Consider the following 16558-nt stretch of genomic DNA (forward strand, 5'->3'; position numbering starts at 1 on the left):
GAGAAGGCGGAGGAGAGGTATGATAGCACTCTTCAAGTACTTGAAAGGTTGCCACACAGAGGAGGGCTGGGATTTCTTCTCCATCATCCCAGAATGCAGGACACAGAGTAATGGGCTCAAGTTAAAGGAAGCCAGATTTCAACTGAAGATCAGGAAAAACTTCCTAACTGTTAGAGCAGTACAACAATGGCACCAATGACCTAGGGAGCTGATGGGCAGCTGATGGGCAGCTGAACAGCCACCTGTCGGGTTTGCTTTAATTTGCATTAGCAGGGGGTTGGACACGATGGCCTTGTAGGTCCCTTTCAACGCAACTGTTCTGATTCTATGAAGTTTGTTTTTCTCTAATGAACAACTGAGCATCTCTATGGTGTCAACACATGTGTCAAAGTTGAGATTGAATTTTCACACACAGCTGTAGATGCACTAAAGGCAAGTCCTGCAGCATACAAAGTGTATTCTGTTCTGTGATGGTGTTTTTTATATACTATTTAAATTGTGCTTTTAGCCTTGGGACCTTCTGGTGAAATGCCAGTAAAAAATGCTCATAAGAATTCGGCTTTTAGGCTGCCGTCTTAAAGAACATGTATGAAGGAGTAGAGTTAAGACTCTCTGGTCTTTATTGACCATCTGTTCGGATTGTTATGGGCTGGTAATATGACAACAAGCAGTCATCCAGATTTGCTTGCAGGGGGTTCACAGGTCTTAGGAGTACAGTGTGGGCGACCAGTACAGTAACCTTATTCAGAGAAAAAGTGGATTAGGTGGGAAATCTGTTTCTGGACTGCATCACTTCAGACTGCAGGGGGGTTGTAGCAAAGTAGAATGTTCCTCCCTACGAGTCAACAGAAAAAAATCCACACACAGAGAAATCTAGCAGGTAAGAAAAATGAGATTCAGCCTAACCAAAACTTTTCCCTGACAGCATTTTTTAAAATGTGCATGGGATTTTTATTTTTTATATGGAGGAGTGACACTTCTTTAACATGTAGGGGATTTTAAAACTATTTTACCCATTTATATCTATAAATGTCTAAATAGCTATATTATTATTACATTTATATCCCACCTTTCCTCCAAGGAGCTCAAGGTAGAGTACACACTACTCCACCTCTCCATTTTAGTTTTGCAACAATCCTGTGAGGTAGGTTAGCCTGAGAGGGAGTGACTGGCCCAAGGACACTCCATGGGCTTCATGGCTGAGTTGACATTTGAGTTGTCTGTTCCCCCCGAGGTGTGACCTAGTCATGTATATATTTAGTATGCAAATGTAGAAATGGTTGCGTTGTTGTTGTAATTAAATTTATATCCTGTCATTCCTCCTAGTTGGAGCCGAGGGCGGCAAAAAAAACACTAAAAACACTATTTTTAGATCTTGTAGGAATAGGTTTTTTAAACTTGTTTTTAAAAATCTCATTTTTATCTTGTACATTGGTTCAACACCTTCAGAGCGGTTTACAAGTCTTGAGGATGATGATGATAAGATAATAATAATAATACATCTATATTATTTATTTTCGTTAGATTTATATCCCTCCATGTCTCCCACGGGAGCCCAGAGCGGCAAAACTACAGGAGTGACACAGTACAGTACTGACCACCTCCCTTTGTTCTCAGCGTGAACCTTTTAATGGTTAACAAAAACAATAGAGCTGCCGTTCCTAGAGCAGAGGGACGATTGCAAAAGAGGGACTTCCCTTTCCTGTCCGGTCTCTCCGGAAGAAAGGCGGCGAACGAGCACGTGAGTCTCTCTGTGCTTGAAGAGATGGGGGGAGGGAGCATGGAGGGATCCCCAAGATCAAGGGGCACAATTGGGTGTGGTGGGGAGGGAGGAGGGGGATGTTGAAGGAAAGCGGGGACACCCCCCCATCCGACTCCCAGTGTTTGGAAACACAAGCCACCCCGGTGGCTCCTGGCTCTGCCCTACTCCTGGGTCCCATCTGCCTCTTTCCCGAAGGCTACCGTGTTTGAGGTCAGGTTTGAGTCTCCCTTGCCAACATCTCCTATGTTTGGTGATGAATAAAATGGCGCATGCAAATAGCCAGCGCCGCGTTTTTCTTCTTCAGCTTGGAATGGGATGTTAAATATGGCTTAGCTTTGGATATCCCAGTGGAGAACATTGAGCTAAAAGACGTGATTCATTATAAGGCAGCTTGTTGACGTTCGTGTTTGGCTCTTTGGTGCAGCCTTAATATTTTAATTTTAAAAAAAATGAAAATGGAGTGCCTTCAAGTCGATTCCGACCCTATGAATAGAGTTTTCATGGTAAGCGGGGGGGGGGGTTACCATCGCCTTCCTCTGAGGCTGAGAGGCAGTGACTGGCCCAAGGTGAGCTTCATGGCTGTGTGGGATTCGCACCTGGTCTCCCAGGTCATAGTCCAACACTAATCACTACACACTGGCTCTCCTATTTTAATAAAGAGATTGTTATTTAAATACCCTCCTGCTAGCGCTCCTCAGCTCCTTCTCCCCCATAATTTAGGTTGCCACTTGATTTAACAAAGCAAACAGGTGGCCCTGCCCTCATGCTTTTTAAAGCAGCCTGGCAGACAAAAGGTTTAGCAAATGACAGCACTGAAGTTGGTTACTAGTTCCCAGTTCCTTGTTTGCTTGAAAGTTCAGAATCCTAAAAAAGAAGAAAAGTTAACAGCTACAGAAACTCCAGAGCAAAGTTAACATGTCTTTGAATCCCAACATATATGTTGGGGTACCCCATATCATATATCTCTGTCATCTGGGGACTCTTCCCATCAAGAACAACAATACATTTTTTACATCAAAATTATCAAGCTTCTGAAATGGCCATACAATCATAAAAAATCAGTAACTGAGGATGCCCACCCCAAATCTGGGCCAGGACAAGTAATACACCCCAGGAAAGGGGAGGGTGTCCTCTATGAAATGCCAGTGCTTCCCGCCTGGCCCAGAGCATCTGCTGGGTTTCAAGCAAAATAAACTTTCAAGCAAATAAGTAACTGGGAACTAGTAACCAGCTTCAGCGTCTTTAGCATTCGTGTTTGGCTCTTTGCTGCAGCCTTGATGTTTTTGATAAAGAGATTACTTAAATACCCTTCTTGGTTTCCTTTCCCCCCAGAACTTAGGTTGCCATTTGATTTAACAAAGCAAACAGGTGGTCCTTCCTTAATGCTTTTTAAAGTATCCTGGCAGACATAAGGTTTAGCAAATGAAGCTTTTCCTGAAACTGATGCAAGTTAGTGGGCAGGATTTCCCACTCTCTCTTCCTACAGGCCAGGTGTAAGAGCCCTGTTGAATCAGACCCAGTTTAATGTACATTCAAGCACATGGCTTCCCCCAAACAATTCTGGGAGCTGTAGTTTATTAAGGGTGCTGGGCACTGTTGCTCTGTGAACTACAAATCCCAAGATTCTTTAGAGGAAGCCATGTGCTTAAATGTATGGTGTGGTTGTTGATGCATCCTAATTCAAAATGAATCTATGAAACTCAAGTTCTATTGAAAGACAGTGAGATTTGGGAATTCAGATTTTTTCAGTATGGTAGGAGATACTGTTGAATTAATCATAATATGTCAAGAAGATATAATTTGCTTCTTATCTTGAGTTATGGAAAAGGATGACTGAACTCAAAAGACTGGAAGTTTATTACAAATCTACTGGCAGCAGTTATAATAATGTGGGCTCAGAAATGGAAGGCAGCTAATTTAGCCCAGCGCCGCTGCATGGAGACAGAGGAAGCTGCCTTATACTGGGTCAGGCCTTTCGTCCATCTAGCTGAGTATATTCTATGCTTCTGTTCTTCAACTTTGGGTCACCAGATGTTGATGGACTACAACTCCCATAATCTCTGACCATTGACCATGCTGTCTGTGGATGATGGGAGTTGTAGTCCAGCAACACCTGGGGACGCAAGGTTGAAGAGCAGTGGTCTGCGCTGACTGGCAGCAGCTGTCCAGGATTTCAGACAGGGAGTCTCTCCCAGCTCTGCCTGGAGATGCCGGGGATTGAACCTGGGACCTTCTGCATGCAGGGCAGCTGCTCTTCCACTGGGCTACAACCTTTCCCTTAGAACTGGTTCACAAACCGTAGAATATAAACAGTGTCAACAGACAAGTGAACATCTTTGACATGATCACCTATCAACGTAACACAAAACTAAAGCCTCAGGCATCTAAGGTGTTTTTCAGTAACATTGTTGACTACGACAACTCAGCCACAATGGCCAATGGGGTGTGTGGGGATAAAGCTTAAAACCTGGCCAAAACACCATGATGAAAATTGGTGCTGATCCTTCCACTGAGTGAGGCTTTCTGTGAGCAAAATGTCAAATTTTAAAATTAACTTCCTTTTGAGACATGAGGATTCAGGTTACTGACAATTTTACAAAATGGGCAACTTTAGGATCCCCCCCCCCATAGAGGAAGATACTTCAATTAAACTCTGTGGGGTTTAGCGTTCTCTCTTTTGGGTAGAGAAATGGTAAAAAAAATGGCACTGAATAATATTGAAATTAAGGGCCCTTTGGCAGGGTCTAAGTTAGCAAAAACCACAATTCTTTACTTGCTTACTGCTCACCCTGTACTTGCTGTAAAGTAGTTTAACAACTATATAAAAGTTATTAATTATTAAATTTATATCCTGCCCTTCCTCCCAGTAGGCTATGACATCCAGGCTATGGTGAATAAAACCTCTTTTGGTTGAAGTTGATATCATTTATAGAAGCAGAGAAATTAAAGATAATGCAAACCCTTGCAGTGCCAGTTTTCAGACAACCCCTTTGCAACCCCTCCTGTAAATCAGGGTGCAACATTAAATTTTTCTGTGTTTTTGGTGTCTCAGTGTGGGTAGGAATTTTTTTAACTGTTTTAAAAATGGTGCAGCAACCACTTATATTCAAATCCATTGAAATCTACCAGAATGGCTCCTAAGTTTGAGTGGTGTTCATTAGACTGAAGTGGTGTATAATGATTGCCTGAAACAGAGGGTTTAGCCATGTGGAGTGTCTTTCTTCTTACTCGCCCTTTCTCTAAAATAAAAGCCCGATGTTGTGAGCTTTCCATATTGGGCAGTCGCTTCATCCCCTGATCATTTTGGTTGCCCTTTTCTGAATCTCTTCTGCCTCCTCAATATTATTTTTGAGGTCAAGCAACCAGAACTATGGACAGTATTCTAAATATGGTCACCCCTTCAATGTGTATAACTGCATTATGAGATTGGCAGTTTTCATCTCAGTCCCTTTCTTCATGATCCCAAATATGGAATTGATTTCAGAGCTGTCGCACACTGCATCAGTATCTTCACTGCGGCATGCACTATGACCCCAAGGTCTCTTTTCTGGTCAGTCACCACCGGTTCAGATCTCATTAGTAGACAGGTGAAGTTAGGATTTTTTGCTTGAAAGTGCACCACTTGACGCTTGCTTACAGTTACTCACATTTGCAGTTTTAATGCCCAACTCTGTTTGGAAATAACCATTTAGAGCTCCTCACAATCCCTATTTGTTTTAACCACCCAGAAGAATTTGGTATCTTCAGTAAACCTGGTTACCTCATTGCTCACCTGTAATTCCAGGTCATTTCAGAACAAGCTAAAAAGCACAGGTCCTAATACTGATTTGGGGGGGAGAGCTTCTTACATCCCTCCATTGGAGGAACTGTCTTCATTCCTACTCTCTCCTTTCTGATGTTTAAGCAGTTACTGATGCATAAGAGTATATTTCCTCTTATCCAATGATTGCTATATTCTTCTATATGTATGCTAACTCTGTCTTTAATAATAATTTCTACTAGTTTCCCTGAAGCAGATAGTAAGCTAATTGACCTTCAATTTCCAGGATACGTTCTGGGTCCTTTTTAAAAAATAAATTGTAATACGTTGGCCCAATCCTCAGAGATGGAAGCTGATCTTTGGGAGAATTTACATATTTTTATTAGAAGATCAGCAATGTGACATTTGAGTTCTTGAAGACCTCTCGGGTAGGTGCCATCTGGACTTCAGATGATTTGTGGAACAGTGAAGGGAAAATCCCCACTTGCCACATCTCTCTTCAAACTGTGAGTTGAGGGCAGGTGATGTCCACACCTTGCCTGGGAGAATTCATGAGGAAGGCAATTGTTTTCTTGTTCCAGGGACCAGTGGCCTTTGGAGAGGTGTCCTTTCATTTCACTGAGGAGGAGCGAGTCCTGCTGGATCCAGGCCAGAGAGTTCTGTACAAGGAGGTCGTATGGGAGATTCATGAGATGGCAACCTCTCTGGGTAAGAGCCCTTTTGCCTTTAGTAGCTATGGAAGGTAAGAATTCTTGTTGGTGGTGTTGCCAATGAGCATTAGAAAGGTGGTAATGGACTTAGCCAGGGCATAAGAATATATGAAGAAACCTGGTGGATCAAACCAAAGGCCTGTGTAGTCCAGGATTCTGTTTTCACACTGGCCAGCCAGATGCCCCTGGGAAGCGACACTCTCCTCGCTCATGATCCCTGTACTGCCTCAGATAATGGTGGCAAATGGATGCATCTGCTATGAGTTGTTTCTCTTGATTCTCTTTCTCCTGTCAAAGCCGCTCTCTTGTTGGCACAGGGGTGGGGGAGTTTCCCATTCTTCCAGAGTACACAGCACGAAGGCAGATAGATCCACAAGTGGCCGGCAGGAAGAGGTAGGGGGGAGGCAGCAGGTAGTTTGCGTCTGTGTGGGCACAGCAGGAGGAGTACCAGATTGCCTCCACCAGTGCGCATGTGCAGCCCTGCCTCTGCCTTGCTCCTCTGCCTTATGGAAAGCGGCAGCAAGGTCACTGGTGAGTGACACCTCTCCGAGTTGGCTGGTCCTGGATAGCCCAAAAGACTGATGCTTTTTGAAGCAAATTCATGTTCATGTTTTTTGTTTGAAAAAGGACATCTGAGTTCAAAACGTAACCTCCTCTCCAGGCTGGAAGGAGATGGAGGAGATGACTCCTTTGTAAGAGATGTTTCCCCCAACAGCACTGCCTAGCACTGAGGTTTTTAAACTTTCTACCCGCAGGGCTGGCTTGGAACACCAGAAAATTACTGAAGCCAGCCAGTCACAAAACGGTGGCAGATAGAAATAAAACATGGCATAATGAGCTAGCACTTACTGACATTTTCAACTAATCCATGTTTGGAAATAGCTGGATTCTTTGCAGTAATATTTACGTTGTGGCAAGGAGTTCCATTTGCATTACGTCAATGAGTTTCCTAAGGGTGACATTTGCTATGGTGATACTACGACAGCCTCCCCATTTTAGGCAGAATTTGCTGATTCGGGCTCAAACTGGAAACGGCTTTTTCTTTTATATTTCCTTTTTCCCACTCCCACATGCTTCTGAAACCATTTTTACTCATTTCCTGTAATTTCTTGTCCAGTTCTCCTTTCACTCTCAGGTTGTACCTTATTCCCTCCCATCCCCGCACAACTTTCATCCTTCCTCCTTGGTTTTTTAACATTCACTTCTTCATTCTCTAACAGCTTTCCTCTTTGGGTGCTTTGGGTTCCTCTTCCAGGAGAAAACAAGGGATTTCGCCTTCCCCAAATGATCTGATATGGAAGCAGAAGGCTCAAGGGGTCTCCTGTGTACTTCCTGAGATTGTTTGTTTATTTTTATATACTGTACTTAGAGAGCTTTGTAGACCACTCTATCATAAAGCACTCTAAGCAGTGCACTTAATAAAATAATAGCTTGACAGATACCAGAGACTGGGCCTGTTTTCTGCCACCACAGTCAGAGGCAGTATGCTTCTGAAAACCAGTTGCTGAAAGCCACAGGAGTGGACAGTGTTCTTGCAGTCAGGTCCTGCTTGTGGGCTTCCCATGAGCATCTGGTTGGCCACTGTGAGAACAGGATGCTGGACTGGAAGGATAAGGTTTTATAGGTAAAAGCCAGCACTTTGAATTGAGCCCATAAAGCTAATTGGTAGCCAGTGCAGTTGTGCCAGAATTGGTGTTTTGTTTTCAGACCATCTTGCCCTGGTGAGCAGTCTGGCTCCTGAATTCATCACCAGCTGCAGTTTCTGAACTGTCGTCAAAAGCAGCCCCACATATAACACATTGCAGTTATCTATCCTAGAAGTTACCAGAGCGCAGACAATAGAAGTCAGGCTATCCCTGTTCAGATAAAGTCGTAACTGAAGCAGGTGGAAGGCACTCCTTGCCACTGAGACCACTTGAGCCTCAAGCAACAGTAATGGGTCCAGAAGGACCCCCAAGCTATGCACCTGCTCCTCCAGAGGGAGTGTCACCCCATTAAGAGCAGGCCATATCCCCTGTATCCAGTCTAGGGAACCACTCACTAACAGTGCTTCATTCTTGTGTGGATTGAGCTAGTTTACTGATTCTCATCCAGTCCGTTACCACCGCAAAATATCAGTCTAGCACTTCCACTGCTACACCTGGAGATGTAAAAGAGAGATACATTATTATTATTATTATTATTATTATTATTATTATTATTATTATTATTATTATTATTATTATTATTATTATTATTATTATTATTATTATTTCTAGGCCACCATTTGGCCAAAAAGGCCCCCAAGGCAGCTTACACACAAATAAAAAACACAAATACAAAATTAAAAAAAAAACAATACAATTTACAAAAAATCAAACTAACAAAATTATAGCATTTCTAAAAAGCATCAACAGCTATCCAAAAGCATTCATCTTCCTGGTAAAGGACAGTCCCCAGAAATATGTCACTGAAAGCATTGTCCTCAGCGTGACTCTTTTCCGCTGCCACCATTCCCATAGAATGCCTTTAAAACCTTCTAGCAGATTGGTAGAAGATGGTTGAGCAAGAGATGGAGACCAACACTGCAAATAGGATGCGCTTGATGACAGTTTTTAACAGCTTGGGAGATACTGTTGCTGATACTGCTCCTAAGTGGCTTTCACTCACAACAACTTTGATTAGATCTAGATTTTAACAATGGGCTCCTCTCCTGAGGGCCAAACTCTTACAATTATTTTTGGATCGCATTGATGGGATTGCCAAAGGTCATGCCCTGTGCTTATGATCAGTGACATCATCTCAATTGAGGTGACAGACGTAATTCTTTCAGCTACTTTTTCCATCGGGTCTCAAATAGCCTAAGCAAACCAAACTGACGCCATTTTAAAAATCATATTGGCAATGCTGGGGTGGAGTCTCTTCCAGGTTTCTAAGCTAGTAGCCAACCTGCCACCACTCTGGTCTCCACTTTCACCTCAGCTGTCTCTGGCCTCTGCTTCACACCTCTCTCATCAACTGCCTTTCCCAACTGACCGTTAACTGTCTATCCTTTGCTCTCCAGAACCTCCAGCTAATCAGAGCATGTTGCTTTCCAGACTGACCAAAATGAATTTACTTGATCCAGGCTAAAACGGGTCTGCAGCATAGTAACTGTAGAAGGTCTTGAATTTTGACAATTACACTCTGTTCTCAAGAGAGCAAACAAATATTTTTTCAAAGTACAAATCATAGATAGATATATAAACAGCATATCTCCACAGCGCTTTACCAACCTTCGTTTTTATTCCCTCAGGAGATGTCCAGGGGATCACAGTTAAGGGGAAACCATCAGACATGTTACTGGAAACAGCTGAGGAGCAGGAGAGGAAATTGAGGAGTCAAGATGGAGCAAAAAGACAAGAGGAGAGACAAAAGCAAAAGCCGGGGGATGAATCCAGTGTTTCTCAAGGTGGTGAAAACAAAATTCAAGGTAGCATTCATTACCTAAAGCAAACAAGAATGTCTCTTGAGTGCTGTAAAAACCTAAATTGCCAGAACCCCCTGAGTACATATTGGAGAAGGCATACAAGAAAGAAACCATATAAATGCTTAAAATGTGGGAAGGGATTTTTTGATAAATTAACCCTTCTTAGACATCAGACGGTTCACACAAGAAAGGAACCAAATACATCCTTAGGCTGTGGGGAAAGTATCAGTCAGAGTGGAAGTCTTGCTTCCTGTGGGAAAAAAATTAGGGGAGAGAAACGATATACATTTTCCAAAGATAGCAAGAGCTGTTCTAAGTCAGTGATTGTCAGCCATGAGATAATCCACACAGCAGGGAAATCATATAAACGTATGGACTGTGTCAAGAGTTTTAGACAGGTTAATCACCTGGCTAGACATCGGAGAATTCACCTAGAGGAAAATAGGAAAGTGCATGCAGGGGACAAACCTTATAAATGCCTGGAGTGTGGAAAGAGCTTCCATGGTAATGGAGCCCTTAATGTGCATCAAAGAATTCATACAGGGGACAAGCCTTATAAATGCTTGGAGTGTGGAAAGAGCTTTACTCAGAATGGAGCCCTTACTATGCATCAAAGAATTCATACAGGGGACAGACCTTATCAGTGCTTGGAGTGTGGAAAGAGCTTTAGACAAAATGGAGCCCTTACAGTACATCAAAGAATTCATACAGGAAACAAACCTTACCAGTGCTTGGAGTGTGGAAAGAGCTTTAGTCGAAATGGATCCCTTACTGTGCATCAAAGAATTCATACAGGGGACAAACCTTATCAGTGCTTGGAGTGTGGAAAGACCTTTAGACAGAATGGAGCCCTTATGGTACATCAAAGAACTCATACAGGAAACAAACCTTGTATATGTTTGGAGTGCGGAAAAGGCTTCAGTCACATTAGCATCCTTATTAACCATCAAAGAACACATACAGGGGACAGACCTTTTGAATGCTTGGAGTGTGGAAAGACCTTCAGTCATAGTAATTCTCTTACTGCACATCAAAGAACTCATACAGGGGATAAGCCTCATAAATGCTTGGAGTGTGGAAAGAGCTTCAGTGACAGTAGCGCCCTTACTAAACATCAAAGAACTCATACAGGGGAGAAACCATATAAATGCTTGGAGTGTGGAAAGAGCTTCAGTTGGAGTACCTCTGCTACTATACATCAAAGAACTCATACAGGGGAGAAACCTTACAAATGCTTGGAGTGTGGAAAGAGCTGCAGTACGAGTAGCGCAGTTTCTAAGCATCAAAGAACTCATACAGGGGAGAAACCATATAAATGCTTGGAGTGTGGAAAGAGCTTCAGTTGGAGTACCTCTGCTACTGTACATCAAAGAACTCATACAGGGGAGAAACCTTACAAATGTTTGGACTGTGGGAAGAGCTGCAGTACGAGTGCCGCCCTAACTGTGCATCAAAGAACTCATACAGGGGACAAACCTTGTAAGTGCTTGGAGTGTGGAAAGAACTTCAGTCATCACCACCACCTAATTACCAGCACCTAATTACTAATTACTCACATCTAATTACTCATATAGGGGATAAACCTTATTAATGCATGGAATGTGGAGAGAGTTTCAGTCAGCAGGGCCACCTTTTCGGACATCAAAGGATCCATACAGGTGGAAAGCCTTATAATGTCTGTACTGTGGAAAGAGCTTTAGTCAGTGTCGCACCCATGCTACTCATAAAAAACGCACACTGGGGAAAAACCATATAGCTGTCCAGAGTATGGAAGGAGTTTCATTTAGCATACCTGCTGTATTTTGCATTAAATAATTCATAGGAGGAAACGGCTTAACATTCTTCATTCACATTGAAGGATTATTAAAAGGGAGAAACCATAAAATACTGAAGTAGTAGAAAGAGCGTCAGTCATAGACACTACTTTAGATAAGCATCAATACCTCTGTATGAAGAAGAGGCATAATAGTTAATGTTCAAATTGGTGAAAACTTTGGCCATTCACCTCTCATTACGCCTCCCGTATATAAAAGATGCCTCTAGTAGATATCAGTTTAAGGAATCATTAAAAGGTTTGGTTTCTTGGGAAAGCTGCAGTGACGCTTGTTACTATGCTCAGTTTTGGGGGTCAATTTGTGTGCATAGTGAAGGTGAAGTGGAATGAAAGAGATGTGGAGTGGAATGGATAAAAAAAATGGTCAAGAAATTTATGGCTAATGTGGGCCTGAATACCTGCATTGAGGGCAGAAATGTTTTCCTTCCTGTATTGTGAGAAGCAGAAATGCTGACAAGGGGACCTTTGTGAGTCCCCCTGTACCCTCAGAAGGCTTAGGATCATCAACTAGGAGACGATGCACTGACTAGGAGGGAACTCAGTCATACCAGGCTAGATGACAGAAAAACAAGACAAACTTGTTTGTCGTTAAGACCAATAGGAAACAAAGACTTTAATTTGTGGTTCCAAAATGCTTCTCTCTTAAGCAATAAATGAAGTGGATTGGACATATTCCAATGCAAAAAATCTTAATGGAATGGTGATATTGAATAAAACGCATGGTGAGAAGAGTTTCCGTAATCTGGGTGCAAATTTTGCTTTTATGCAAATGAGTTTTATAATGAGTTGGCACTTGCTGACATTTTCAACTAATCCATCTTTGGAAATAGGTAGATTCTTTGCTATAGCATTTACATTGTGGCAGGGAGTTCCATTTGCATTATGTCAATGAGTTTCCTCAAGCTGACATTTGCTAGCCGATACTGTGACAGCCTCCCCATTTTAGGTAGAATTTGCTGATTCAGGGACTGAAAATTGAAATGGCTTTTTCTTTCATAATTCCCTTTTCCAACTCCCACAAACAATTTTTTCCATCTCCTGAAATTTGTTCTCTAGTTTGTCTTTCATACTCAGATTGTAGCTTATTCTCTCCCGTTCCCCACAACTTTCATCCTTCCTACTTGGTTTTTTACATTCACTTCTTCATCCTATAACAACTTTTCCCTTTGGGCAGAAGGGGAGAGTGCTCTTGCACTCAGGTCCTGCTTGCAGGCTTCCCATGGGCATCTGGTTGGCCACTGTGAGAACAGGATGCTGGACTGGAAGGACCACTGGCCTGATCCAGCAGGCTTTCTTACGTTCTTATGTAATACTTGGTCATCCTTCCCAAGAGATACATACAGCTGTTTTCATTTAGGTTTTTCAAAAGGCATAGTAGTTAAGAGTGTTGGACTATGACCTGGGAGACCAGGGTTCGAATCCCCACACAGCCATGAAGCTCACTGGGTGACCTTGGGCCAGTCACTGTCTCTCAGCCTCAGAGGAAGGCAATGGTCAACCCCCTGTGAATACCGCTTACCATGGAAACCCTATCCATAGGGTCGCCATAAGTCAAGATCGAATGAAGGCAGTCCACTTCCTTCATTATTTATTTATTTTATTTATTAGTAGCTTCATAAAAATGAACCCAAAGTTATGTACATTAGAAGAGTAAAACCAATCTAAAACTAACAGAGATAAGAAAAAAACGTATTCACAACACATGAATAATATTTATCTTTTCAGTGCCGGGTCAAGACTTTTCTCCCAGGCATTTTAGCATGTGTTTTAAATGGTTTTACATTTTTTAATTGTGTTTTAAATCGTTTTTAAAAGATGTGTTTTTAAATGTGTATATTTGTTTTAATGTTTTTAATTACTGTAAACCGCCCAGAGAGCTTCGGCTATGGGGTGGTATATAAGTACAATAAATAAATAAGATGGTAGAACAACCCACCCCCTAAGAGAGGTTGCAATGTCAAAAAGCCTCCAGAAATTGAGAGCCAAATGCTTGGGAGGAAAGGAATATGTTTGCCCGGCACCTAAAGATAGATAATGACGGCGCCAGTCATGCCTTTCTGGAGAGAGCATTCCATAAGGGGGGGGGCACCACTGAGAAGGGCCGTGCTCGTGTCGCCACCCTCCGCACCTCCCTTGGCGGAGGCACACAAAGAAAGGCCTCAGATGCTGAAAGCAGGGTCCAGGTTGGTGCATATGGGAGGAGGCGGTCCTTCAGGTATTGGAGTCCTGAGCTGTATAAGGTTTTATAGGTCAAAACCAGCACTTAGAGCCCATAAAGCTAGTTGGTAGCCAGTGCAGTTGTGCCAGAATTGGTGTTTTGTGCTCAGACTGTCTTGCCCTGGTGAGCAGTGTGGCTGCTGAATTCATCACCAGCTGCAATTTCTGAACTGTCTTCAAAAGCAGCTCCATGTTGCAGTAATCTAGCCTACAAGTTACCACAGCGTAGACAACAAGACATCAGGCGATCCCTGTCCAGATAGGGTCGTAGCTGGGTCACCATCTGGTGGAAGGCACTCCTTGCCACTGAGCCAACTGAGCCTCAAGTGACAGTAATGGGTCCAGAAGGACCCCCAAGCTATGCACCTGCTCCTTCAGAGGAAGTATAACCCCATCAAGAGCAGGCCACATCCCCAACATCCATTCTTGGGAACCACCCACTAACAGCACTTCAGTCTTGTGTGGATTGAGCTTCAGTTTATTGGTTCTCATCCAGTCCATTAGCAATTTTATTTATTGAATTTATTAGTCTCCCATCTGGCTGGCTGTCCAGCCACTCTGGGCGACGTACAACATAGGCATACAATACATAGACATTAAAAATCTAAAAACAATGAAGATAAAATCTAGCCCACCCCAAAAGCCTGACTGAAGAGGCAGGTCTTCAAGGCCCGGCGGAAGCTCATCATAGAAGGGGCATGGTGGAGATCATTTGGGAGGGAGTTCCACAGGGTGGGGGCCACAATTGAAAAAGCCCCCTCTCTAGTCCTCACCAGTTTGGCTGTTTTGACTGATGGGACGGAGAGGTCCTTTGAGGCTGATCTTGTTGGGCGGCATAGCTGATGATGCTGGAGGTGCTCTTTTAGATAGGCAGGACCAAAGCCATATAGGGATGTAAAGGTGAAAACCAACAGCTTGAATTGGGCCCAGTAAGCAACTGGTAACCAGTGCAACTCTTTTAGCACTGGAGTGATATGATCTCGCCGGTGGCTGCCTTTAATCAGGCGGGGCGCTGCGTTCTGTACCAGTTGCAGCTTCTGGACTGTTTTCAAGGGTAGCTCCACGTAGAGCGCATTACAGTAGTCTAGGCGAGAGGAGACCAGGGCATATACCACCGATGGGAGCAGATGATTGGGAAGGTAGGAGCGTAGCCTCCGTATCAGATGGAGTTGATACAGCGCTGCCCGGCTCACAGCCGAAACCTGAGCTTCCATGGACAGCTGGGAGTCAAGAATGACCCCGAGGCTACGGACCTGGTCTTTCAGGGGCAATTGTACCCCATTGAGCACCAGGTCTAAGTCCCCTAACCTTCCCTTGTCTCCCACGAACAGTACCTCAGTTTTGTCAGGGTTCAGCTTGTTCCTTCCCATCCAGCCACTCACTGATTCCAGGCACTTGGATAGGGTTTCTACAGCCAACCTCAGCAAGGCAAGATATCAGTCTAGCACTTCTGAATCTGAAAATGGATAATCAATGGGGATCCCACTCTATTATTGCGAATGTTACTGAGGTGCTCTCTAATACGTTGTTTGAGCGGTCTCTTTGTTTGACCGATACATAGTTTCTTACAGGGACACTCAATTGCTTCACCATAGAGGGACTGCTGCATGTGGAGAAATGGCACAGGAAGTAGCCCTATTGTCCAGTGGGTTGGAAAAGGATAAGCACTGGGGGGGGGTATTAGCAAAAAAAAGCAATGGCTGCATCGATGGTGTCCCAACGGACTGAGAAGAGCCTGAGGGAAGGTTGGTGTTACTGTGGACAAGCCAGTCTCTCAGGTTTTTCGTGCATTTGAGAGAAAAACGGGGTGACTTCCTGCACTCGGATGACATCCAACAAGTGCCAGTATTTCCTGATGCTCTTACATTTCTATTAACTTGATCGTATGGTAAGCAGTACACCAATCTATCTCCCGTGGACCAGGATTTGGGGGTCAAATTGGTCAAGAAATTTAAGAGTAATGTGGGCCCAAATACCTGCATTGAGGGTAGAAATGTTTTTCTTTCTGCAGTGTGAGAAGCAGAAATGCTGACAAGGAGACCTTTGTGAGCCTCCCAATTCTTAAATAGTAGTACTTGCCATGTTCTTATAAAACGTTCTTACAGCTTCGCTTCATTATATTTTTGCTTTCACTCCAGGTTCTTCTACTAGATTTTTGGTTGTTCTGGGGCCTTTGCAACCCGGCTTTTGCATTCTCTTTCAGAGGAGAAGGGATTTCTTGGCGTGAACCTGGCCCTTCTTCAGTTTTGAGACTGTGGACAGTCTAAGTCAGTCCTTTGGGGCTGGAGCTTTGGCTCATAAAACCTTGGAGCAGATACTGATTTTCTAGTGTTCTAATACACATGTTTCTTGTTTTAATATCATTTCTTAATCCCAGGTGAGGTTTCTATTTTGTTCTTCTATCTTTTCCAACCTTTCCCCTTCATCTCTGTTTTTCTGGATCCAATCCATAGGACCCTACATTCAGCTGGGTCCTTTGAATGCCTCCTTGCATAGGTAGCTATCCTATCTGTTCTCTTTTCTTAATCGTGAGAATGAACACTTATATGGCTGATACATAGTAAAGAGGTAAACGAAAGTAGAATTGCCTAATAGTTGAAATTATTACTAGCTTTGTATGCCATAAGAATTGTTTGTAAGCGTTAAGTTGCACACTGTTCTTCTGAGCAGAGAAGTTTATATATCCATTTTGTTTTTCCAGTAATCATTATTTGCAGCTACTGATCCTTATTTCTCCCTTTCCCAAGGTTTGATAACGTGCTGTGACTTTCTTTTTGATATTAACATGCTGCTATTTTTCATTGACTGAAATGCATTTGCTGGTATT

The 16558-nt window shown here is 43.1% G+C and overlaps 1 protein-coding gene across 1 annotated transcript; it reads left to right on the forward strand.

The window, feature by feature from the left end:
* On the forward strand, positions 1 to 16558 carry LOC133381303 (zinc finger protein 883-like). Its single transcript, XM_061620261.1, has 4 exons — positions 1 to 17; positions 1618 to 1741; positions 6104 to 6230; positions 9507 to 16558. Exons 2-4 carry the CDS (start codon positions 1631 to 1633, stop codon positions 11219 to 11221), a joined length of 1953 nt encoding a protein of 650 aa, XP_061476245.1. The 5' UTR covers positions 1 to 17; positions 1618 to 1630; the 3' UTR covers positions 11222 to 16558.

This window comes from Rhineura floridana, chromosome 3 (assembly GCF_030035675.1).
Source record: "Rhineura floridana isolate rRhiFlo1 chromosome 3, rRhiFlo1.hap2, whole genome shotgun sequence".
Classification (NCBI taxonomy): Eukaryota; Metazoa; Chordata; class Lepidosauria; order Squamata; family Rhineuridae; genus Rhineura; species Rhineura floridana.